At 47.6% G+C, this 26,528-nt stretch overlaps 1 protein-coding gene across 2 annotated transcripts; it reads right to left on the bottom strand.

Annotated features, from left to right (window-relative positions):
* Positions 1-4,289: 4,289 nt before the first annotated feature.
* LOC128727219 (apoptosis-resistant E3 ubiquitin protein ligase 1) lies at positions 4,290-25,748 on the bottom strand. 2 transcript variants are annotated; one of them, XM_053821104.1, is made up of 9 exons: positions 25,469-25,748; positions 9,079-9,235; positions 7,813-9,019; positions 7,539-7,739; positions 7,298-7,448; positions 6,618-7,231; positions 6,355-6,549; positions 6,208-6,275; positions 4,290-6,126 (listed from the first exon to the last, which is right to left on the bottom strand). In XM_053821104.1, the coding sequence occupies exons 1-9, from the start codon at positions 25,746-25,748 to the stop codon at positions 6,024-6,026; spliced, it is 2,976 nt and encodes a 991-aa protein (XP_053677079.1). In that variant the 3' UTR covers positions 4,290-6,023. The 2 variants fall into 2 exon arrangements, with proteins under 2 accessions (XP_053677079.1, XP_053677080.1); XM_053821105.1 differs by lacking the exon at positions 25,469-25,748 and adding an exon at positions 20,243-20,315.
* Positions 25,749-26,528: the final 780 nt, after the last annotated feature.

Raw genomic sequence — 26,528 nt, 5'->3', positions numbered from 1 at the left:
ATCAAATAAGCAAACTATTTTATAAATTGTGCTGTAAATTGAACGTGAAAAGGAACGGACGTCGAAAAGAATGCTGTATGGTTTACTCCACTTACCTCATGCAAATGAAAACGAATGTGTAAAACTGCGCCCTACGTTATTTGCACTAATTAAGACAAATTGAATAGTTTTTTTTGCTCGATGAGCAGTGTCTGAATAGATCTAACTAAAACACCAAATCATTACGCCGGACGGTTCCTTCGTCAACCCGGTTTATGGCCACAGGCTTCAAGTTACTCCAAAAAATCAGAACCGCAAACTTCCGCACTGACCTTCGGTGGACGTCAATAAATATCGGCGAATTTCAGCAAAACCGTGACCACCTAAACGGAAAAGAAGAAGGGAGCAAAGTCAATGATAAGAACGGCAATTGAGCTGCCGCATATCACACGGATCGTTGATAACCGGCCTTCCGGCGCACCGGCAGCAGCAGCAGCATTTTAGTACGAATGCGAAAGATAAGATACACTCCCTATGAGCACTAGCGAACTCAACGACAAACTGGCCAGGTGCAGAATGGAAGAGCATTAGGAAGCGAGACGAAACGGCCGCCAGAACCGAGGAGTTGTTTGTTGATTGTTTTCCTACCCGGTGCACGCGGGAAAGTACACAAACTTTTCCCACCTAACGCACAGCGGTGCATCGGTGGGATGAGAAAAAAGCCCGCCAACAAGCCACAACACTTGCACAGGTTGAGCTGAACAAAGAACGAGGGTTTGGATTAACAGGCCTAGAGCACAGTTGAAAAAACCCCAATACGCTAATCGGTGCTTAATTGTCGTGACAGATGAATCTGCGGGCAGCTTCGTTTGTCTAACTCACTAGTTGGCCGTGAAATGCTAACCTGTAAAATGACGCCGTTTGTAACGGGTTGTCCTCCGATGAGTCGTCCACTTCCAGCTGATGCGTCGCGTTTGTTGAGCTTTATCTGATATAAAACGAAATTTACGGTGAAATCATTCGCCAATCTTCACACATTTGACACGAGATAAACACCGTTTACAATAAACCACTCTGCACTATTCGTCCACTAATCACACACTATATCTCTTGGAAACTTTGACAGTTGATATCGCAGGACGACGCCTGATGCTAGGATTTGATCCGCTCGGGTCGACGTCTGAAAAGCTTCTGCCCGCTCGGGCTCGGTTGGAAAGGTACCGTCCTTCGTCGAGAAAAACCGGCCGGTCGGAAAAGCGTGTGGAAAATCGGGCACTCACACAGCTACGACGAGCACGCGGAAAAAGGAGCAATACAAAACGAGCACCGAAACGCAGCGCTAGTAACCGTCGGTTGGACCGCGCGCGCGTTCTCCCGTCAGAGTCGCAATTCACACTCGCCTGCGGATACGGTCGCAGCGCACTATGCGATCCGGCTGTACTAACACCGCTGGGGTGAAATACTACCACCACTTCCACGAGTCGATCATCGAAGGGTGGACCTTATCCCAACGCTTTAGATGCTGAACTCGTAAGCTGAAGCTGTGCAGGGTTGGTCTGCTAAACACGTAGTAGTAATGCGTGCCGACTTAAGTCGCGATTTTAACCTACACACGCGCTACTCATGCAGTCGTTGATGGCTTGACTGCGAAACCCATGGTTCTGTGTCCACCATTCCGCTTGTGGCCTTGCGGAACGCATCGAGGACCAACACTGAGATACGGTGCCGTATTAATGATGTCATCAAATGTTTTGGACCGCTCGCGTTACAGTGCTCTTCGAAATTTGTGTACTAGCTGATCATCCACATTATGGTGCTACATTTTGTGAGAACCATAGCATGTGCAGTTTGCTTACATCATAACGTATCTGTTGGATTACAATGCATGTCGTGGGATTTTTATAACCATCGCTTCGGGATCCGACTGCTTACTTGCATATTAGGTGCAAAATCCTGTGCCGCAGGCCTACCTGATCGTAATACGATGTCTACTTAGACTCCCATTAGAGAAGCGTTAGCTAATTGATGTTGTTTATAAAAAGCGATGAAGTGTGCGTGGCCTGAGTGGCGCTTGCGCAAGAACCCTTTAGAATCAACACCCATAGGCAACCTGTTCGGCGATCGATTTGGGAAATCCAGAAAGTGTTCAACATATTCAGACCTACGTACAATGTGAACCCTCAGCATATCTGATCTACTTGTGCACTGCGACGGAGCTTATGTAGAAATGGTGGGCAATGCTAGTGATGCCACTGATCCTAATCATACAAATGGCACCAGATCCAATTTACGACAGTAAGGGCATAATATCCTACAGTACACATGTGAGTCATCACAGTTGATTTAGACCAGTCAACACTTAGTAATTTATGAATCATCGTGTATCTAAACCTATCTTGTTGGATATCATTTTACATGAACCATATTAAAAGTTCTTGTTTTTGTTGCATTTTTTGCATACTATCTCTCTTAACACATGTTGCAACTAAACTGCTATGTATCCTTTCTGATGAGTGTTTGATGTCTTTTAAAGTCGAATTATTAGTCATACTGTAACTCTGAGTATACAGAGGACCAACTCGCTTGGCGCCACCGAATAGAAGTCTATACTAATTGGCGCGTCAGGATGACTCCTAGTCATCAGTAGGACCACCTTCATCACCTTTTCTGCCATGTGCGTGAGCAAACTACAAGTCGTTAGGTACAATCTGATTTTTAATATATTGCTTAGCGATTCTATTCCACACCAAGGGCATAATGTTTTCCGTGAGAATTTATGTTGCACCGGAATTTGGACTGTTCCCTACCCCCATCGGTATTACATTACGATTCTAGGCATTTTATATTGATTATGCTTCTCACCAAGACGATGACTCATCGCAGGATGTGGCTTTAATGCGAGGAGTCGTATAGAAATCATTTTATTCCCGCCAACCGAGTCCTTTTCATGTGCTCGGCTTTAAGAAACGTGGGCTGAGCAGAGTTCTGACATCATTCTGTTTCGTGATTGGCTGGCTGCGAAAGCAGCGTGTCCCGATGATGTGATTTTTTGCGTTTTCCTAACAGCGCAAGTCCGTACACTTACACATAAGCTTCATTCATGATTTTCCCGAACAGCATAGCTGGATATCCAAGCTTGGCGAGAAAATGTAGGGCAAGTCCTGTGCGAGTCGGAAAAGTGTGCAAGATCCTTCGATGGATTCTCGGAATTCAGTTCTGACTAACAGGCCCCCTAGCCTCTCTTGTGGCTCTGGAGTAGAACATCCTTTCGTAGCGCTGATTCACACGTACCAGTCAAGCTTTTCCATCAGCTGAAAGTGAGAACTTTTCCATTTTCGCTGTGAGTGCGGGGGCTCACTGGTTGCTGGTAATTAGGTTCAATTCGCTATCGATTTCTTGTCATCCTTTAATCATTTGAATGACGGATAAATGGAGAAGGTGGATGTAATGTATGTAATTTTTGATTGTTGAAAATGCCTGTTTGTTGTTGGCTTGGCCGTAATACACATAAACCGTCACAAGATTATGGAGCGGGTTTTCTGAGAATCGAAACACCGGAGGTTGGATGGAATGCGTTTTGGCACTCAGTGTGTTCGGAAAGTTTCTCCGAACCGAATGTACTGGAAGCATGGTTCGCGGTAAAAAAGAGATGTAGGCATGGTTGTTTTATTGATTTTACATAGAATTATCGCGTGCCTCTTTTCCATTGGCTATGACATTGAACTTGAACTGAGAGGATGAACTAGGAAATACCCATATCGATTGTATTTATAAAACATCTTTATCCAACATAAAACTCGTGAATTACTCGTACCAGCCTGGTTCAGATATGCTAGAGCTAATTTTTTTAGTACAATTTACCTGTAATGAATTAATAATGAATCAATGACATAAGTCGTATACAAAAATGGTAAGTTAATGGATCATCATTTTTGTAATCTGTTATGATATCCTTTCATAAACTGTGTTTTAGATCCGTAGGACGGAGAGAGATTTATGATAGAGTTTTCTCTGCAAAGACAGTTTAGCGAAGTTTTTCTTAGATGATTTGATAAATTTCTTCCATTGGATTTTCCCGCCTAACTGCCCTGTATGAAATATTTCAAACTCGTAAAAGCTTCTTACCAACGTTGAAATATTTCATACACACGTGAAATAATTCACGTTTAAATTGTGGAAAGCCCAACAAATGCAATTTTCTTTTTAAATTTTCGGAATCATCATAAAAACAATTGTTTAGTTGTGATATTGACACGGATGTAACAAATAAAATGTATAGCTGACAGCAATGTTTTGTTTTCTAATCCGTTCGATTATGTACTAATATTTATTTCACTCATTCATTCGAAACATTGGGGGTTCTCCCTGTTCCAAGAGTGACACCTAAGAGATTGCGTTCGTCTACTTTCCCCTTCGTTTACTACTTTCTTAACAATTCTACCAAATCTTCACACCTCTTCGTGTGTCACAAGTTTGCGTGAAAATGTATTTATTGCTTTCCGAGACAGCACTATGATCTCATACAGAAAATCCGAACAATTATCATCAAACCTGGTCAAAAATTACCCACCTCATTTTGCTAAGCGCACCGGTGGCAGATTGTTTGACGAGGAGCAGCTGCTCTCTGAAATGCATGCTGCATGGTGTTGGTTTACAAATATTCGCTGAATTCGAAAATCTTATCTTCCAATCGCGTCAACAATGGACGCGATGGAATGGGGTTTATTTTTAAAGGGGGTTTTTGATTTTGTAAAATTTTATCTGTTCCTCAGCCATCATTGCAATATGGTAACGAAAAGTATTTTTTCCGAAAATGTTCCCATCGATCCTACTTCATTCTCGACAATGTTACTCTAGTAGGCCCTACAGTGTACTTGTGTAATAGATTTTATATAATTAGTATCCAGTAAGTAGATTAAATATTTAGTACCTAAATTTTGAACTCGAATTAAAAGCTTTGGATTTTGACCGTTATTCCTCAATACATTCTGAGGCCTTCTGGGATTAATAGCCCAGTCTCGGAAGAAAACGAGTGTTTCATAATTGTACGATAAATATGTTCAACGATTAGTAGCTTCAAATGGCGGCCTTTGACATCACTCTCCATTTTTAGTCAGAGAGCACTTATTCAAGATAGTGCCGGATACATCACTCCGTTCGGAGTTCAAATTCCTAAGCACTAGAGTTTTGTATGTTTGATTGGTATAAGAAGTAGTTTTACTTGGCTTAGCATTTTGTTTTCTCAAGTATCACAGAATTAGCACGTTTGCTTGTATTCGGTTTTCATATTTTTTCTTTTTCTCTATCGGTCAAAGATAGAATTTATACCTAATTGTATTCTGCTTGCAGAAGGGTTTTCTTAGTATTTTGCTAAACTCAATACTGAGTTAGGATCACACTGCTAGAGGTGTGCAAATGGGCAACACAATCAAACCACGGAATGACATAAAGGGTGGTACAAACATCGGCAGCTTTCTTAATCAGCCTAGGTTGGCCTACGGCTATCAGCAACACTACTCGTATCCGCTAAATATTGCTCTCAACGCAACAACTATGCAGCATAAGCATCGAACGGACATGTTTAGTGCAGCGTATGCAACGAGGCCCCTAATGGAAGCGCACACCTGGAAAAGTGTGTGATCGTGGAACATGCTCTAGGATCGTTAGAATTGAATGCTACTGAACGTTAAGTTTGCTTGTAGTTGTGGTTAATTTTTTCAATTCCAATTCGAATAACGCAATTCTCTAGTATCGATGCCGGTAGGCTTTTTGATGGTCTTGTAAAGGTTGTTAAAGATAGGATTTGGCACTGAGTACAGAACAATTTGAAATGGCATGGTAGAGAAATGTGGGAGCAATGATCTGAATAATGGTCCGATGAAACAGAATGGATGGGGAATGTAGAAAAAGAAGTAGACGAATCTGGAATCTGGAACTTTGGCATCTGAGAGAAAGCGAATCGAGTACAGTAGTGCCATTTCCGAGGGGCCAGAGAACATCAGTAGTATCCTAGCAAGAAGTTTCCAAAGTTTGCCTCATGACGTTTAGACCATGCCGAATCCTTCGGTACCTTCGCTGATAGCAAACATGAGAGCTTTCTCAAAATGCTCGTAACTTTCGTAGTCGGGCAAGCAAAGCTGGTTGAAGCTAGAATATAAAAGAGAAAATGTCAATCAAATCATGAATTTTGTAGCACGTTGCGATTTTGAAATTATTAACTTGACCTACCAAGTGTGGGCAGTTGGAAGATTGCCAAATGTCGGAGCCGCAGTTATTTGAAACCTAGGGTTCAGCTCCTGTAATCAGGTAAAATTCGCGTATTAGGAATGATCATAAGAAATTGTTGTAGGTCTCTCGTCCGGCACAACGATTCACCTGGAATCCTCCTGGAGGCAGCTGCGAGCAACCGGTGGTGAATTGCAATAGACGAGCCATTTCTGTTTGCGAAAAATTCCCTACAGCAGCCCAGAACCAACCAAGAACGCGCCGAAACTCTGCCGAGCCTCCATTGACGATGTGATTTGCACGGAAGTCAGCGATAGAATATTCTCCAGTGCCGCAGAGAAGTAACTGCAATCCATGAGAGAGATATTTATCTTTACATATAATTGTAGAGCTTGAATGACTCAGTTAATTACCTCAAGTTCGTTTTCATCGAAAATACTTAACAAATTGTCGGGAATGATTCCATTCAGCCCCTTGAGGAAGCTATCAACTTCCTCACGAACATTATTACACAAACGCTGTTGTGCTAGCGCGTCTAGGTACTGGTTCTTGGTAGCGTTAGTCACGCGCACCTTGGCTCCATTTGGAATGAGCTCCACGGTCTTTTGCAGTTGGCCACTCTGGTCGTACATCTCTTCGACGAAGTACAGCTCCAAGTTGTCACTTGTGTCCAGATCGGTCTCGAGGATGTACTTTATCTTAGACAGATACAAATCTGGATCGTCCTGCTCGAAGTATTTGTAGTGGACTCGCAGACCAATCAATTGCGCCAAAAAGGAACGAGAGAAACGAGCCCGTACCAGCTGTCGGTACGTGCCACCAAGGGCGGACTCATACAGGCACTTGCCTACGACTTTGCCGGCGAATTCGAAGTGCTTCAACTTCAGGTGAGGGGGCCGATTTGGGTTCGGATGAACCAAGGCCTGCCGCTTGTCGTGGAATGTACAGAAAAGACCACCACGGGGGTCAAATAGAGCGCTGCACACCAGCTCGAACCATTCGCGTCTCAAGCCACCCCAATCGATGCCTAGAATGTGCAGAGAATTAGTACCAAATGATAGATGCACAGTGTTCATAGTCACTCTAGAGTTACCTTGTTCACCCTGGAATGTGACCTCAAAGTTACCGCACCAATCGGATACCGAGAAATTCTTCGTCGCTTTCATGCTTGACTCCAGGATCTTGTCTCGCTGAACTTTCAACGACAGTTTCTCGTGGTAGTAGTTGGAATGGAACTTGCGTACCTGAAAAGAGGTTCGTAAGTCGGGGAGCAAAAACGAAAGATAGGATAAGCACGCATGGTCTGTTTGCGTGGCGTTGCGTACTAGTCGCACTTCGTGGTAGAAGAAATCCTGCTTATCCTTGAATGTCTCCGATCCACCGATGTTCTTCAGCAGGAAATGCGTGAAGGTAGCCGCGATGACGTTGCGCTCCTTAGACGCCAGCTCTATCTTTGGCTGGCAGCCATCGTCGATGATGAATATCGCACCGTGGCTGTTGTTCATTTGAATGGTCGAAGGCGGAAGAAAATGGAACTGAAACGAACAAAAGATGGTGCTGGTTAGCGCAACAGCTCTGCGAGTTGTGCCGGAGCACCAAGCCACTCACTTTAGTGGAAGGACAAAGGCGAAAGGTCGCGATACGCTTGGGAATGATTTTAAGGATCATCTCCTTGATTGTGACCTGTTTGGGTCCAACGTAGCAGAGCACTTTGCGGGGTTTGGTCCACCGTTGCTGCCCGTAGATGCTGAACAGTTTGGCCTCGTAGCAGATGTTGTGTTTGCGCGAGGCAATGTTCTTGTGCACCAACGTCGTGTCACTGCTGCTGAGCACGATGATGTCGAAGTCTCCGTTAGGGATCGGGTGAGCCTCGTAGCTGACCACGGCCCGCAGGCACACTGGCTCCGGAAAGAGGGCAGTCAGACTAATGCGCGCATTCACCTTGTCGTATGAGAAGGAGACCGCGCTTGCAAACTTATCATTATGGTGACCGTACAGGTCGAATATGTCGATGCTGTACCCCTTGATGGGGTCACAGTCCGTCTCAAACTGGCAGGTGTTGCCGTGTTCGTCCCTCGGCTCGATGTGCAGGAATGTTGGAGCACCGGCACAACAGACAACGGTGCTAGCTGGGCGGATTAGTCGAGACCGCCGAGCGTCCATTGGTCCTGGTGCGAAGGTCTTCAGGAAGGGACTACCCGCGATGTGGCTAGAACCGATGAGCACCGAGATCTTATACTGACCGGCAGTACGCACCGTGAACTTGACCTTCGCTATGTTGGCATTGTTCGGATCGGTCGGTGAGCCAAGTTCGCTGATCGTGACGATTTTGCGCGTGCCCTCGGTGACTTCGACGAAGAACTGATCCGTATCACAGATGGGATATGCCTGGCCATTACGCTGATGGAATCGCACAGTGAAGCACATCGTTCCGCCAACACGAGCTGGGTCAGACCAGTCCCAATGTACTTTGCAGTTAGCCGGCAGCAGATACTTTCCGGTGACGTACTGCAGTAGCGAATGGCGAGCTTCTGGTGCGAGTGAGGGCTGTGTCATGGCCGCCAGTGTGACGAGGCCGGCCACCGACACCGACACCACCAGCATACCACCCCAGGTCCAGGCATCCTGATGTTGGCTCGACTTGACAACCGTCGACCATAGGTCGGCTTTTAAGGCTTCCAGGTTGGCTTTGGAGGTTGGCAGTTTCTGTCGTGCGCTGGACCAGACGGGCCAGTCCTTGCCAAGGATCTGGCTCGCCCGAGAGTCCTCTAGCCAGTATACATCTTCCAGTGCTGTCACCTCGATGGCGACCAATCTGTAACGATCAATCTGCTGTATACGAAAGTGGCCTAAGTGTCTGCGACCGAGCCTTACCTGGAGTAATGATGTTGCAATCGATGCTCCTTAAGCCACTCGCGAAGAATAAGTTTCTGTTGTAGATTCAAGGCCGCTCGCTGAAGACGCTGTTCGTCTCCCGGTGGCAGCTCCGGTAGGCGCTCAGGATCCCCGCAGCTCGAGAGTGTGGAGATACCTGCAAATGGAGCATTAGAAAGGACGTCTTTAGTAGTGAAAAACATTGGACACAGAAGGGAGTTTTTTTTGTTTGCAATGAACTAATTCAACGTCGCTGTAAATGCCACAGTATTCTGCAGACCCGAGTTCACTCGCCCTGTTCAGTTCACTCGCTGCGGTTTGTTGTGTCGATAACGCTGGTTTCCAATGCTAGCAGCAATCGCTACCGGATGTGCGTGTCCCTGGCAGAAGCAGGACTCGAAACGCGGTCCATAATGGCGGACCGGTGCGCATTGTTCGTGGTGCAATGCATTGCGCTCCCAGAGGAGCGATGCACAGGAGCGTGTTTTATGGGTATTACAAAATTTAATTTACGCAAATGAAGCCGTTTCCGGGGGGTATGATTGGGTGGGGTTAGAGCGACTCGGTCGGTAGAGAGTTACATGCTGGTTCGATTGCACCAGTTCGCAGTCGTTGCGGCAACCTTCACAGGTCCGAGCGGCAGGAAAGGTATATAAAATTTAATTTTATTTTTATTGCCGCGCACGTTTTACTTCACCGGCGAGAAGTAGTAATGACGGCCGGGTCGTACATGGCGGTCGAAATTGAGCGATTGTTTATGTGTCCCGCCACACGAGGGACCCCGTTCGGCGTTGGGATATGAGCACGTTTTAGATTCATAAAAGTTTAAATATGAATCGAAACAGCACACGCCACACGAAACGGCACAAAAACTGCGCTAGAAATCGACGTTCAAAGCTGTGCCGATATTAGCACACACTAGCTGGAGCGTGGAAAATGGAAACCGTCTTATGGCGAATCTTACTAGCGGTTGTTACGCACAGGCACGTTCCGTTGGGATTGTTGGTGAATTCTAGTTATACTACTACCTAAAACCACCCGGTGCTGACTGTTTTGTCAACAAACGAATCTGCCCAGAGGCATGTGCGTGAGCGAGTTGGTGGATGGACATTTTCCTTCGAGTTGCCCTTTCGATTCACCGCCCTCGAGTGGATGCCGTTTTTCACGTATTTGAAAGGCGTTTCGCTTCGCCCATTGATTCCACTATCGTTCGCTTCAATCGAAGAAGCTCACTCGAGGCTCTCAAACCACTGCATTTATTGCCGGCACCTATCGATTTGCTGGGCATGAAGTGAATCGAACGGAACGGTTCGTCTTGGAACGGTTTCGAATTTCCGATCGCTTTTTCCTCGCCCGTTTGACGACTCTCCGTTCGCTCCCAGGAACGTGCGCTTGTTAATGGCTGGCCGAGGGGAATACTTAGGCAAAGGTTATCATTTATGTTGAGGACACCCCAGGGTACCCGTACGCCGATGGGAGCCGATCTAAACGAAATGGGAGTGATTGAACGAGAAGGATGGGTCCTTTATATACCGGTGAGGGTGTGTGCTCGCAGTGAGGGGCTCGGTGGGAGCGGAAGAAAATATTTTTCACCACCCAGGACTCGGCGGCGCAGATATTCCGCTCCACATAACATATTCATGGATGGTAGGGAAGGAAAGCAAATTGGATGCGGTTTCACTTCGATTCCGCAATTTGAGGCTAAGGATGTTTGAAGGATTTCTGCTGATCAGCTTTTTTGGTCCGCAATAAGTTCCAGAAAATCCACCAGAAAAGGAACGAGGATAAGGGAGAAGATATAAAGACAGTGAAAGAAAAATTATTTTTGACAATATGAAAGTTATTCGTAGTTTTTTGTCATGAATAAGTAAAATTGAAGCTGGAATACAGCACGTCATGTTTAGAACCTTCTGCAAGAATACGAACGTTGTGTTTGCCGACGGCACAGCAAGCATTCCGGCCATTCGTGCAAGATGGAAAAGAAACTTTTTAATTAAACTTGCCACAGCTATTGTTTTGCTGTTGCTCTAAACTTTTTAAACATTCTCACGAAAACAGAAACGAGGAGAAATGTGATTCGTTTCGTTTATTCTACGCTCACCGTTGCCATTCAAATGAAACAACACGGCGATATCGAATAATGAAAAAGCAGAGAAGCAGGAAAAACACCCTTCGGTGCGGTATTTGTTCAGGTGATCTGATGGCAGAATGTCATCTCCGTGACTTGTGGACAAAGTTTACCAAGCGGCAGTTTAGCCGTTGGCGTTTGGGCGTTTCTCTGTTTTGGGCTCATTCAGCCCTCGAGCTCATTCGCGACACGCCATTACTGGGTTGCGTGCCGATGGATATGTTTCGTAAGTAATCGATTACAGCTCGGAGGTACGTGTTGAATTGTAAAATGAGGTGCGTCTGGAATTCGGTTTCGTGATCGTGGAAGACAAAATTCTTTGGTGGCGTGTATCCGTGAGGTGTTTGTGCTTTTAAGATCATCCCAAAACGCCGCTGATTAATTCTAAAAGAAGACGTAGCTCCCAGTTGACGACGACCTATTAAAAGCTGGCTTTACGTCTTTCAATTACAAACGCCGTAAATGTTTATATCTTCGGGCGATCTTGATCTTTGGTGTATAATTGTCAAAGTCAAGGGCATGCTATTCCTTGGGATGTCCTTCACCGTGGCGTTTCGTTTGTTCGTTGGTGAGCAGTGAAATTTTGAACTAGAGCCAATGTGATAACATAAATGGAATTCCTGGGATCCGTTACACGACGAGGGAACGCGAGCGATGGTGACTAATCTTGCAATCCTTAGTCACTGCCCGAACCGACACACCTGTATGCACATTTGTCACGCAACAACCTCCTGCTGGCGGCCGCGCTTCTGTTGGCAGCGATAGTAATGGCCATCGATTTATGACCCTTGTGGAAGTGGCAAGTAGCAGCCGGATGCTTCCGAAACTTCGACGCCCAACAAGTGCCTCGTAAAGCACGTATTTCTCTCCGTTTCTCAATCGATAGGTTTCCTTCTGCCCAAGGTGGATAGGATAGGGATCGTTTCAACCGTTTTTCCCCCGAAGCAAAGGTTTACAGCAAGCAATAATGGGCCTCCGATGTTAACGGTGCTGGAGTTTCGGCGAGTTGTGGATTTGCTGGAAGACACTAAAAATCCGAAACTTCCCCATCTATTCGTTGCATGTCAGAGAATGGGCTGAAATAACTCACGGAAAGAATCAGAGCAGTTTCGTAAACGATGAATCCAGCCCACGGCCGGTGCGCCGAGCGAAACGAATGGCAGAGATATGGATCTAGAACTTGTGGCTTAAAATAAGTCCCACACCAAGCGACCGCTTTCGTGCTAGTAATACACATTGCCATCGGTCGTGCGGTCGTTTTTCCAAGCGTCTATTTTCGGGAGCAGAGGGACCGACATTGGACGATTTTCGCCCGGAGGTCCGCGAGTGCAGCACGATCGGTGAAGTAACGCCGGTTTCGAAACGGACACTTCCAGAGTGCAGAGTTTGGAGGTCGCTAGTTGGTTGCGCCCCGAACAGCAATGTGCGGTTGTGCACGGTGCTAACGATCGAATTCAATGCGACCGAACCGGGATTGTTGCTCCCATTCCCGGGGTCAAGGATGCACTCGAGGGAGCGAATGACTCAATGGAGCTGAGGTGTTTAATTCACTACAGTACGAAGCCATACCGCGGACTTTGGATGGGAGGTTCAGTGTGATTAATTTCCATCTGTTTTTCGCTCGCTTTCCGCGCCGATTCGTCGGATCGGTTGCAACAATCCCTCGAAATACCCTTTGATTGGCGTTGGATTTTCTCGACGAGGGATTAGGGTGACGTGTGAGTATGCGTTCGGTCACAATTGAAAGGAATCGATTGCCGTCATTTCAGGTTCGATATCTGCTGGAAGTCATCGACAGAAAGCGGCATGTTAGAACGGGTGACACAATATTCGATTTGGAGCATTCTAGTGACCATTTGAAATCCAAACAAGCGCTTCTTCTTACGCTAATGTGCTTCTAATGCAACCGTTTGAAAGCTTTGGCATTGACCATTGATCGATGGTGTCGATAGGGTGTTGAGCAAACTCTTTTAGCCGTCCCTCTGGTCATTCCGTTGAGGTGTCGTTTGGCATGGGCTCAAAATGCTTATGCAACATTTACCAAATGCGAGCAGATCCAACCTCCGTCCGTCAGCTTTCCCGACTGCCAAGTGAGTTTGGGCGGTATTAAACAGCTCGATCTGGCTCGTGTCTGTTGTGGCATAACGGAGCAGCAATTCAAAACGGGTCGTGCCTGTTGTTTTGCTGAAATCCTCTAGCTACTGATGGGAGGCCCGGTACGACCGCCATCGAAAGACGAACGGGATGGAGTCGTTCTTTTTCGTGGCGTGTTTGAATATTTTACAGCCCACAGTCGATGCCGATCGACGCACGGGACGTTTCGGAGGACTTCCCACTCGTTTCACTGCACTAATCTCACCCATTGCAGAGGTTTAAAGGATGCTTTTGGTTGACTGCCAATCGAGCGCCGCACGTCGAAGACTTTTGCCGCACCAGCAGCGACCGGGACGAAACCGTGTACGACCGAAACTGCTGCATTTGGCTGTGGTTCGGAAGCGAACAAGGACCACACACCGATCGTGGTGGTTTCGCCAATGCGGCAATGGTGGCGAGTCGCTGGTGTAGGAGTTGTTTTCCTTCGACCGCAAGGACCGTTCGCACGTGGTCCTGGTTGGACCGAAAATCAATCGAAATCGGATTGGCCAAATGCAATAACCGAGAGGCTTGTTCCGGTTGGAGAGACATTTCATCGAAACATTCGCACGCCGCTTCCTACTTGTGCGTTTATATCTTAACTCGGGGCGTTTGCGTAGCGAGCAGGCTGATACCGTGCGAGATAGGACGTAACGTGGGCTAGTCGTGGTTAAATATTTGAATTTAAACAAAGTGACGCAACGAAACACATCGCGCCACATCGGACGATGGAGGCGATGAGGTAACCAGCACAAGGTTGCTACTATTAGCATTGGGATCTAGCATTGTTAGTTTCGTCAACAGGGAAGTGTGATGCTAGGAAAAGGCAATCATGATCACCTTAGCGGCTTCACTCAGGGTGGTCGCTATTCTTCGATTAATATTTGATGCTAAAGCAAACACCAACCTTGCTAGCTTCACACCGACGATGAAACTGGCAGCGTAAGCGAGCGAGCGACCGAAATGAGCTGCTTTATGCTGGCCATTAAAAAAGGCGCGCTCATTAAAAAGGATAACAATTTCTCCCGGTTTCATATGCATATTTGATTATAGGCCATCTTGCAACTGCGAGCGACCTGCAATTTTGTGACCTTGGCTCTTTACGATCGTATGAAACCCGATGCTTAATTAAGCGGGCTTTTACAATTTGCATAAACATTTCCTCCACCTTTCTCTCGCTCTCTTGGCTCGGTGGCGTCGGTGGATCGTGGTTCATCCTTCCGAAAGGCAGCACACAAGCACGACAGTGTGTGAGCTTTTGCCAACCCGATAGATGGGCGTCATGTTGAGCTCGTGAATATGTATGCGCAGAGTCCCTCGAGGCTGGAAATGGTCCTTTATGGCTGTCGCTGCCTACGATCAAGATGCGCCTGTCGGTGCGTTCTATTTTTCGTACCATTTCGCTGCTCACGCGGTCTCACTCACTCGTAAAATGAAGAGCTAATAACGTATATTATCTAATGCATATAAATCGAATAGTTTGGATGTCGTCTTTGTTTTGTTGTGCAAGCTTTCAGAACCTGGAATGGCACGGAATGACCTAACCTAACTAACGGAATAACCTTTGGGTGATCGCGTTGCACGGTTCGTGGGAAGGAAATGGTTTCCGTTTTATGGATCAGAAGGATGAAGAGAATAAAAAAGCACATAAACTACGCGACGCCACTCTGACTAGACCGAGAGGGGCTAGCTTCGAGGATTCTAGGAAAAACAAGCTCACGTCTTAGATAACAAACGCAAAGAAGTTTTGAGTAGCTGGTTCAAGGGGCCCGAAAAGCAAAGTTGACATTAACTTGCTCGAAATATGAACTATGCATCAAGGCCGCGTAAATGGCTGACAGTCTACGGAAAAGTGTCCCAACGTCAATCAAAAGGATATGACTCGTGCTCCTACAATTATTCAACATCTATTGAACAAGTTTGATATGGGAAAATTTTGGAAGAATAAGGAGGCTCAACTTTACTAATCTCCGTGGTCTGTTGTGCCTGCGTGGAGAGTCTTGAGTATCCTTTTTGTGATGTTATTTTGAGGTGGAAATCAATAGTTCTGAAAGGCTGCATTGCCGAAGGAAAGCGACAGCTATCGCAGTCGGCACATGGTATGGGAGGTGACGAGGCTTGTGGAATTAATAAATCGATACCAGAGCGATATGACATGTGAGCTTATAGTCGTGAAGGCCCGAGAATCGCCGGGAAAAACGGAATGTGATTATGGCCTTTATACCGGGGTACATTCGAACCGTTTTGTAGTTCACTAATTCACAGGCATCGTCAGGTGTTGAAAAGAAAATTAAATTAATGCACACTGGATGTGGGGCACATATTTGTCATAACTGAGGCCCAAGGGTCCGTTTCGTGTGCGTGATCGAGGGCAATATCACTTAATGACTCAAGTATTTAAAAGGCATGACATTCGAATTGATGAATCCCGTTTTCTGAACCCCTGAATTGCTCGGATCGCTGGAAAGTGCCACCGTGACCCGGAACCATCAGAAAACGTCCCCGAAGAGGTGATTGTACATTTCCACCAATTAGAGTAATTTGAATAATTCACTTCCTGCATCATTCGCCGTCCTCGTGCCAAGCGTACATTGGGGGGGCTTCTCGCGTCGGGTGACACGCGCAAACCGGCTGCTGCTCCACCAGCCCCTCAAGGCACCATTCTTCCCAACGCATGCAAATCATTAAACTTTGCCCTTAACGAGGACGGCGCTCCGTACTTGGGCGCGAAACACCAAAAGCTCGGCGCCCGCTGGGGATAGCTTGCGTGTGGTGTAAATGTTTCTTATGCTTCTTGAGCCAGCATTCCAGCAACCAATAGCACGTTACCTGTGCCACCTTTCCATCGAAGGGACTTGTTGAACCATCGGAGCTTTTCTTTGATTCTTCGAGCCCACTTCTTTAATTTGGATGGCGTGAAAATAAACAAAGCTAATTCCATCAGTGCGCCTGTTCGCACCACTTACTCTGCTTACAGGTCAGGTGCCGGCGTACGAGTGGTTGGTGAGAATTATTTGTTTATTCATCAACACCTGCCATGAGTGCGGAGGCGAGTGCGTGAAGCGATGGAGGCGCCTGGTGAATGATGAAATTTTTGTGATGCTCTTCCCGATGGCACATGGTCGCGTGTTGGGATGGGCCGCGAAGTCGGGAAAACGGAACTGAGAGCCATATCCCGGGGCTGTTCGGGATTTGCTCCCAACAGGCTCGTTATTAATACGGTATGAATCATGAATATGAGAACGCGCAGTCTGCCGCTTGATCGGTATTTTGGGGGGGTTTGGTTTTTGCAAGAATTATGCCACTGAGTGCGGGAATTACATCAGCCACATCGTTACATGCGGGTTAACGCGAGTTGCTCAGAACATGGTTATTAATGCATTGGTCTTGGGAACGGTACAGCTGGACGAGTTGTATGTAAAATTAAATTTGCAACGCTCGCTATGCACAGTGCTAAATTTGTTGTCATGAGCCGAGAAAATTGATTTCTTTTTGTCATTACAGTCCATCGCGAGGCCGAATGGAGTTGACTCTGTTGACGATCCGCATGGTCAGTTGGATTGTCCGTACGTCAAACGAAGGTTCATGAAGGTGAATAATTAATAGAGACAGGTTTGACCGATATTCATTACAAGCATTACACAGGCTGGAAGTTGACGAGGTAGAAACAAAACCTTCGTTACTGGGCGGCAATTTGGTAGCCGTGGAAAACTACTGCTGCTGAGGCAATGTGTGCCTTGCCTGCGACCTGTGCCCTTTATAGACAATGCTGTAATGTTGTGGCAAGGCTCCACCAGGCTGACGTAAAGCATTTTTATCGCGGTTCAATCCGGAAGCCCGGAATAAGTTAAAAAATGGGCCCACCAAAGGAATGGTAAAAAGAACTAAAGACGAGAAAAAGGCAGGCGATGGAAAAAAGAAGGAAACTGAAACCACCTTGCTATGGGTGAGAAGGAAGCCACCAACGGAATCATTCCGTGAGCATAATCCATTTGCCAGACGGAGGGCGCAATGATAATAGGTCGGTAGGAAGCGAATGCGCCACAAAGTCTGGCCAAGCTAATGGAGCCTCGGCACTCTCGAGTAGACCTCTGCGGTGGTTTGTGATGGTATGATGAAGGTCATCCTGTGATAATCAAGTCCAACCTTGGCTCGGTGTTCGACTCGGCACTCGGAAGTGTAAAGCGGAAGCGGATATGTGTGTTCCAGCGAGGGGGCTTATGGAGGCACTTTTTTGATGGCAGTTTATCAAGGAACATATTTTATTCTTATCTGCTTTGCGTTCTCCTTGCCCTTTTACTGTAGTTCTATACTTTTTTGGTCGGACCGCCATCGACCGACAGTTGATTGCGTAATATTGGATTGGATTTGCTTAAAGCTTAAGCACCGAGAATCTATCTTGGGTCCTGTGCTAGATCCTGTTTTTTTACACACAAAAGTTCATCCAATTTTTTCTGGCTATTTACGATCAGAACCCTGGTTGGAGTACCAAAAAGTACCGGTCGCTTTCAAGGATGTTTCTCTCTGGTATTTTATCATTTCTGGATATCAATCTCTCATCTCCTTCTCTCTTTGTTCTCCATCTCTCTCTTTCTCTCTCTTTTCGCCCTTTGTCCCAAGAATACGGTTTCATAACAAAGGATCACGTGGGGGTTGCGTATGCTAAATTTATGTCCCTCAATTTGTTTATGCTGCATCGCTTTCGTACCAAGCAAATATTCCAAGTTGCCGAACTTCCGGTCTCAGCGGACCCAGCCCAACGTCCTTGTTCCACTCGACACCCCACATCAGCGTCGCGTTCTCAATAAATTTTATTATCCTAAATATCCGTGCCTCCTTCTGATCCGTTGGCTTTCAGCACCGTCAAACAGGCGCTATTTTGGAGGTGTTTTGCTTAGTGCATGCTGATTGGGATGATTTATTGCTCGCTCTTTCGTTGGAAACGGTGCTTATGGGCAGGCTCGCGTGAGTGTCCATCGGAGGAAAGGGCTTGTCACAGAAAACTTGTTTGTGCATCCGGCAACGTGTCGGTGCCTGAGGTCTTTTGCCGGCTGTGAACACGACGGACACGGTGTACGAACGGTGATAAATATTGCGGAAAATACGCCTCACGTAGGTGCCATTTGTTTCCCCGTAGACTACACGTACGCTGGGGCTTGTGAGTGCCAAGACAGCACAGCGATGTTTGGCAAAAGTGCCATAACGCGCGGCAATAGATGCGATGGAGAAGAATGGAGTGTCGTCCAAAATTTGCCTGCAAGTGTGGCAGACGAATTTTGATGAATTGTCTTTTGCAGATAAGTCTCACAAAGCTACCGATCTGGCACTGTCATGCAATACGTAATTGCGCAAACGATTGCAGCTGGTGAAATTCAGGTATCTTTATGGTACCTGTATGATGCGCCTCAAGAACTGGAAATATCCCGGAATCAAAATTTGATGTCACGCATAAACTCATGCCATCGCGCGTGCAATGCAATTAAGTTCCGTCTGGCGGTTTTATAGCATACGGCGCACCAAAATTCGGCTTGATAGCACTGCACACGGTCGTTGGAGTGCGGTCTTATCGGTCTGTTAAATCTCGCAGAATGACATCGCGTTTCGCGCGACGTCTGGTTGTCCTCGACAGAACACTTCACCAAATAAACCGTTTGATCAAATACTTGCGTCCGGTAACAGTGGGGCGATGTTTACCTTGGCGAAAACTTGCCGCCGATCGCACCGCTTTGCAGAAACAGGGAAAAACCCCGTTCTGTTTCAACTCGCGCTGTCCGTTTTTAAGTGAACAAGCGTTGCTATGTGAACTGGCACAAGGCGCAGCTTTTCATAAACCGAACAATGTGCAATTAAACATGAATGCGATGAACGGACTTGGGGATGCTTCATGTTGGTGCTGGTGGAGCAATTCCAATTTTCATTCTCTCGCCCGCGCTTGTCAGACGAGCAGGTGGACCTTTTTTCCAATTATCCTTGCATGTCGGCACACGAGAGGCTCTAATAGTGTAACCGTACTTCCAAGGCGCATGAGACCGCCACTCGTGTCGTGTTTCCGGACCGGGCTAGAAAAAGAACAATCTACTCCACACAGCCCACCTAGCACATGGTGGGCAGTCTATTAGCTGTGAATGGTGCGCCACAACCGCCAACGATAAAAAGGTGTCCCAGTGAAAAAATAAGGATGAGCGTTACCGAGAAGGAAGCCCCGAGCACACGGTGGGAATATGTAAAACAGTACCGTCCTGTTAGCCAAACTAGCGTTTGTTTGCCTGAAACAAGCCTGACGGAGTACCGAACTGAGCGCGGTGTTGGCAAAGCAGTCGAGTAGCGTTGTCTGATTCAAAAGCGAGAGGCAGATTATCACAATTTGTTGGGTATTCCTGCTCGAGATACGAACAGCAAGTTGGATGGGCTTGCTTTTGCGGCAACTAGGAGCAGGTGCTATCAGCGTGTTTCCATTTTTCAATTAATCTGTGCCTTGCTGGGGAGTAAGTGATTATAAATCACAACGGTAGGAAAATTTGCTCTGCTGCTTTCATGTTTTTTTTTCACGCGACGAGGTTTTGTGCCACGCTTGCAGAACCGAAGAAATGTGTTTAATGAAAAATCGTGCAACAAGATTCGAATCAGTAAATAAATAGCAATAAATTTCCGTTTCTCGGTAAATAAACATTGCCTTCGCGCTCTCAGCGTCGCTTTGATAGTTGTTTACGGATTAAACCGGGCGTTTGTTATTTTTAATGCAAGTATGAGTTAGTACGCGATAAGGTAAATGCTTCAGTTCACCATGACTCATGGGCAAATCATTTCTCTAGGAAAACTTTGCAATGCGTTAGCCTCACTGACCGTGACATAGAACTGATGCTGGAGGAAATTTCGACGACACATTGGCTCAACAATACATACCGGACGAAGCTGACACCGAGTGGCGGATGTTGGTAAAGGCAATCGAGTTGATTTCCGACTCCGGAGCCCACATTTTGCGACGAGAGGCTGTACTTGTGAGTTGCGTAACTTAACAACTTATCACACGCGAATGCAAGGTTGTGGTCCACGAACCACTCGAAACGAACCCCTATAAACGCACTTTATATCCTCTCACGATTGCACGCTAGAACCGCTAATAGTTCCGTAATGTTCTAGCCGCTCTTGGTCGGCTAGTTTAGCCTATTGCTCCATAGGCACCAATGCACTGATGATTAAAGCTTTCGATTGCGATTCAACCACCGACCACTGACGGAGGATGGTCGGTTGGTTGTTGACGGCTGGTGATGGCGATCGTTGGCGCTCTGACATTGTCCAACGATGTCCGCTACGGTCACAGTAACAACAAACAATGCTGGGCTGAAGAGAGCAAGCCTCCGTACTTCGCTTGAGTGCCCTTATCACTGTTGAAGGGTGTTGGCTAGCGGCTTAGTCGCTCCGTTCATTGGTCTTTCAGCTACTCAACGTTACGTTTACAGTCCGCGTACCTTCAAAGGCGCGATCTGGGGAATTTGGGCTGATTGAACACTATTGTTTCCTGGCGGCGGGCCACCGCACTTGGTGTGTGTTTGTTCTTAGCTTAAAATTGACAGTTGGTTGCTTTATCGGGGTGCGAGACCTAGAAGGCTGGAATGATGAGATTCGGGATTTGTCTGCGTTCATTAGCTGCGCTATCGGTGCCTCTATTTGCAGCTGCACTCGCAATGCAAACACCGTACCGGGGTGTCTTTGTCCAGTTGGAAACAGATTCGCTTATCATTTGCAGTGGTTCGATGTGCGTACATAAAATGAGGGGAGGATCTTAAAGGGAAATGAGTTGCATATTACGATGCAAAATGCGCGCGATACGGCGAGTACTTGTTCTCTCTAGTTAAGGTTTCTGGCCGGTCGGAATGAGGAGATGATCAAATAATATCCGAGAAATGCTGCTGATTATCGGAAGCAACACTGATTTGTCTCTGTCAAATGAGATGGAAGCATCATCAGTTATGGAGCAAATGGGATGGAAAGATCGCAACTGTCGTTAGCGAGACAGGACCTGCTGACGAAGTCATTTGGATAATGAAACCGCGGACAAAAAAGGCGCTTCAAACACGCCAGATGGCAGAGACTAAGCACCGAAACGTCCTTCGTTTATCCTCGTTGATATGGAGATAGCGTGGCTCGAGCAGAGCTTCGTGTGCACGTTTTCCTCCATTTTCTTTGTGCGAGGATTCATGACCTCGCGTGCCTCATAACGAGGCCTCGGGAAGGCAGAGCTCTGATGACCAGAGTATCACTTTCCCCGTTGATATGATTGGTTGATAACGAATGCAAAGCTTCGTGATAGCTGACGGCACTTGGTACGTTCGTGTGCGAAAACTCCTCGTTCGTCAGGAGCAGATAAACGGTGCTTTTTAGCAAGGGCCTATAAAACGGCTCCTTCATGGTGAAGCTTGCACGTCTCAGTCTCAGGCTTTTGTGAGATCACGAAACGTCCGCGAATTTGCAGGATTAGATCATCCCAGGGGCAACAAACGCGGCTCGCTCGAACGTAGAGCAATTTTCGCATTTTTGCTTCAAATGCAAAACGAACCGGTGGCGGGTGCCGTTTCCGTTGGCCTCGGATAATGGCGTTCCGTTCATTGACAAGACGAGTATGATGGAACGGCGAAAGGACAGTCGATCTGTGACTGACAGCTGCGAGTGCCTGCAAGCGAGAGCTGTGAAAGCTGGCAGCCGGGGCAAAAAATGTCATCGATTGTGGATATTTCGCGCTGCCACGAGGTTTCCTCGTTTGCTCGAAAAGCATGCAAAGAGCAAGCGCGTGAAGTCGACTTTTCCTTTGGCCTAAAGATCATTTCCCCACCCAGATGGCCTCTAACCATCAATCACGGTTTGCGCGAATGACATCGGTAACGGAACGGAAGGAAACCGGCCTGCGACTCAATTGTACGCCAAACAAATAAACGAAGCCGATATGCCACGAACGGATAGCCACCGTACACCATACTCGATCGAGCACGGTGTTTGGGGGCTGTTCTGCTTCCTGGCCCAACTTAACCTCTGACCAAAGGCAGATGAACCACGCTCCATCTCGTCGCACGCACGAATTTCGCAACAAAACTCGCTCACAAACGCACCCCTTCGGATGAGCTCGCATCGATCCCGCTGCGTTTAACGCTGTTTTGTTTTGCAAGGGGTGGGTGCGTTCCCACCCAGCACTGCCTCCTCCCCATTTCCACGCTTCGTTTCACGAGCCAGGAAAAGCGAGCGAGTCTCTGCGACATGCTGGATGCTAAAGACCGGAGTGAAGGCAACGATGCTTTTCCACGTTCACACACGTGCCAGCGTTGGTGGAGGAAATGCGTGGAGGATGGGTGGAGGGGGGGGAGGGGGTTGGGATGTATGTGTGTGCGACACCCCACAGCACAATGCGTCGTCGTAGTCGTCGTTGGTGTCGGTGTCGTTTGTTTTTCGCTCGCCCTCTCACACCAAACCGAGGGCCAGTGCAGTGGCGTGTGCCGTGCGTTGAATGAAATTTTCTCCCAAATTCGAGTAACACAATCGGGTTTTCCTCGCTTTTCATCATATCTCGCCGTTGGCGGTTCGGTGCGGCGTGCCATCGGCCGAGCGTATCTCTGCTCCGGGGTGCTTTTGTGCGGCTCTGGCGGTTGCCCGTGTGGTCCGTAAACAGATCGCGTAACGCGCTCAAAAGGAAAATCGAGGAAAAAGGGCCACCGATTCGAGTGGACGAGCAGCAAGCAGCAAATGCACGAGTTCGTTCGCTCGCTCGACGCACCGCTCGGTGGTATTGTCTGGTTGGCCTTCTTTTCGCTGCATGGTCGGGATAATTTTAGTTGTCATGACGCCGTGACGTCTTTCGCGAGATGAATTTGCTTATCTATATCAACGAATTGGTGGTTGCTCGGTTTGCACTGCGGTTGCGAAAAGCGCACGTTTTGTTCGGTTTGGGGCGCAAAATGTAAGCGAGCGTCGCCGCGGCGCGAGTCCTTTGTTGTCGTCCCTGTGTGCCCTGCGACGACGCCCGTAGCAATCGGATTTTCCAACCCCACTGGCGCAGTTTTCCCATGCGGGCTCACCAAACACACCAACACAAACCGCACACACACACACACGTCGTTGACTCGGACAATCAACTTTCGCACCTTTCACTTTCACACTTCCGTTTGTTTTCTTGTTTCCGGTTCGCGGACTTTCGTCGCCCGAGGGGTACCACGCGTCTCCACGGACTAACGGGCAAGGGATGGATAGGATGCAGGATTCGCAGAAAGCGGGTCGAGCCACTGACTTGGCTGCATCAAGCTACCCGAAAGGCACAATAGGACCTGCGGTCGGGAGGGGGGGGGGGAAGAATTGCAGGGGGTCCGAGTTCTCCAAAGGACTAAAGGGATATCGCCACGAGCTGGCTCGTTGACTGCGTCGATATGTGCTTCGATAGAAACAAGGACAGGTCCAGTCGGCAGGCTGTCATCCTTTTGATCTTGACACTCTCGAACGCTTTGTGCCCCCAATAGAGAGAGAGAGAGTGAGAGAGAGCACTGTGGCAGCAAGGATGGAGAGAGCGAGGAAGAGCACACCCCAGAAGGGCCTCTGCAGTCACACACACACTCGGTATTGTTGGCGCTTGTTTGTTTGTACGCCGATGTGGGGAAAATGGGAAAAACTGTGCACCGGAAGTGAAGATAAAACACACCAGCGAATAAAGAGGCTGGCTGTGGCGAAGGATCTAAAGGGCCAGAGGGTTCGTAGAAACGGGGAATAATGTCGGGGTGGGGTGTAAGGGAGAGAAAAAAAAAGTTGGACCGAGCGGAGTTAGATTAGTGGAGGATATCTCGGATCTGTACGGGTAAGTGGTTCCGTTTCGGACGAACGACTTACGATGACTGCCAGCTTCAGCTCGCTGTTGGAAAGCGCTAGGGCCGACCCAATCGCCGTGGAAATCGTCGCGGATCTCGCGGAACGATATCTTTCTGGCGTTTTGGAGCAAATGGTCGCGATGGCGAGAGTGAGATGGTGAGTGGGCCAGGGCGTTGGGTGGAAAAGGATACCATTCAGTCGTGGGGAGAGAGATGCGTACGAACACTCTCGCTCTCTCTCTGTCTCTCTGTGTATCGCTTTCTCTCTCGCAATTCAAATGATGTGCGCAATGGCAACGGAATGCGGTGAGAAGCATGTGAGAATGCAAAATACTCACATGAGGGTAGGTTGGAAAGTTGATGTAGAATTTTCCTTCGCACTTAGACATTTGATGTATGTTTCGTGAGCGAAGTCTAGTTGACAACGGCGAGAAATTTTTCTTAATAAATTTCCTCACCCCTCGAAACAACGAGAAATGCAGCAGATGTGAGAATGGAGAAGTAGAAGGGCTTTTTTCAGCGAACAGAACAACCAGAAACATTGCAGGGTTGAGCTTGTAGATAACACTCTACTTCCAAAAATTGTTATCACCTCAGGTTCTTCACACCAATTTATGATCATTGTCTCGCCCAACAAGATAAGCAATACATCACTCCGTGTCTGGTCGAATTAGGTGTTGAGTTTCGCTGGTTTCCTGTGCGAACACCGTTTGGACATGTACCAGATAACGTTCTTTGCAGGTCATGGTAAGAACACTGAAGAGCTGCCGGAAATAGCTCCTTAGGAACCTCGAGGGAACCCCCAGGCAGTGACATTTTGATATACTGCAACCGTACCACCCGGAAAGGCAATGCAAAGCCTTTTCTGTGCCACTTGCTATGAGGGTGTTGAACACCAACCGTAGGACATCACCTCCGATTGGGGTCGGTCGAGAAACGAGGGAAGTTGAGGGAAATTTGTAAACAAAACTTTGTCACCCACGTTGATCGTAGCATGCGCACTTTAGCTCGGTCGCCTTCCATGGCAACTGCTGCCAATCGAAACCAACAGGTACGGGGATGAGGAACTTTGGCCTAACTGGTGAAATACCACACCGGGTTTGAGGAAGTCCTGGTCTTCGAAGTTCGAGAACACTCGGAGTGTTTCAGATTAATTGAATTAACCGCACGAAACGTGGTGACTGACAGCTTTGGAGCACTTCACTATCTTTCAGAAAGGCTTTATAGGGTAGGGCCATAGCAATCGGTTCGATTGGGCTGGAAATGGATCTACTGCACGAAAACTCACCTTTGTCACGGAAGAGCTGCTTGTATTTGCCCAGCTGATTGTGGTCGAGCCACTCGTCCACGATGGTGGGAGTGCGCCGTTGCTGGGAACCGCCGGCAGAAGTCGACGTTGATGGTGCCGAGGACGGGCCCAAACCCGGGTAGGATGCGAAAATTTCGTAATCTGCTGCATCCGCGTTGAACCAGCCATTCCACACGCACAGCACCAGCTTCGACAGTGAGATGGTAAACGTCAGACTAAGCATGACTGCTACAAGGATTTTAATACACCGTACTAGCATACTTCGATTGCCCTGGTCAAGAGTTCCACGGAACAGCTCCGTTCATCGGCACGACACTCGACACGATTACCGCATCAGCCCTTGCGAATCGCTGTATCGACTCGTACGCTTTTCCCGGTTCAAACGCACGCACACACAGACACTCGGCACGTCCCACCTACATCCTGGAGTCGTTGTCCGGGGCAAAACAATCCTTCCGCAACCGTACCAACGATGCAAATCAGCGCGTTGACAATCGCGAGCTACGGCCAGTCGCGATGGACGATATCGCCATTTTGCCTGCCGACCTCGCTTCAGTCCGGCGTCGCCTCTCCCGGTGGGCCTTTGCTGAAGCGGTATCGAGCGACTCTGGGACTGGGAAAACGGGCACAAGAGAAAATAGCGCTCCTGCTCAACGCGGGTGGGAACGAATTTTCCCGCGGCGTGAGAGCGTATTTCCCTGGTGCTGGGTTCGCGTTTGCAAACAATAGCACGTGGTGAAGTATATCGAGAGATTCTTTTGACTCGAGATTCTCTCAGAACCAAGGGTTCGTTGTAAAAGATGGCAACGAAATGTCACGTACGCTCTCTTGAGTAGGTCGACGGGGAAGTGGCGTTTTTGAGCGCATGAAACAATCATGGCTGCCAGTTTGATTGGTTAGATTGATATTAATCTGTTTCGCAGTGAAATTATTCAGCAACGATGTTCAATGGTAAAATTCATTTAAATGGCCTACTGTCAAATTCACAACGGATAATACCATCTAAAATGAAAATTGCTTGCTTCGAATGAAAAGCACC

Source organism: Anopheles nili, chromosome 3 (genome assembly GCF_943737925.1).
Source record: "Anopheles nili chromosome 3, idAnoNiliSN_F5_01, whole genome shotgun sequence".
Classification (NCBI taxonomy): Eukaryota; Metazoa; Arthropoda; class Insecta; order Diptera; family Culicidae; genus Anopheles; species Anopheles nili.
This window is presented reverse-complemented; position numbering and strand designations above follow the sequence as displayed.

Excerpts from the sequence above, each read along its gene's own strand:
- LOC128727219 (XM_053821104.1), bottom strand. The coding sequence starts at position 25,748 with ATGCTAGTACGGTGTATTAAAATCCTTGTAGCAGTCATGCTTAGTCTG. Across the intron at positions 9,236-25,468 it reads GCAGCTCTTCCGTGACAAAG|GTATCTCCACACTCTCGAGC; the intron begins GTGAGTTTTCGT and ends CTCCATTTGCAG. Across the intron at positions 7,740-7,812 it reads GCCTTTGTCCTTCCACTAAA|TTCCATTTTCTTCCGCCTTC; the intron begins GTGAGTGGCTTG and ends TGTTCGTTTCAG.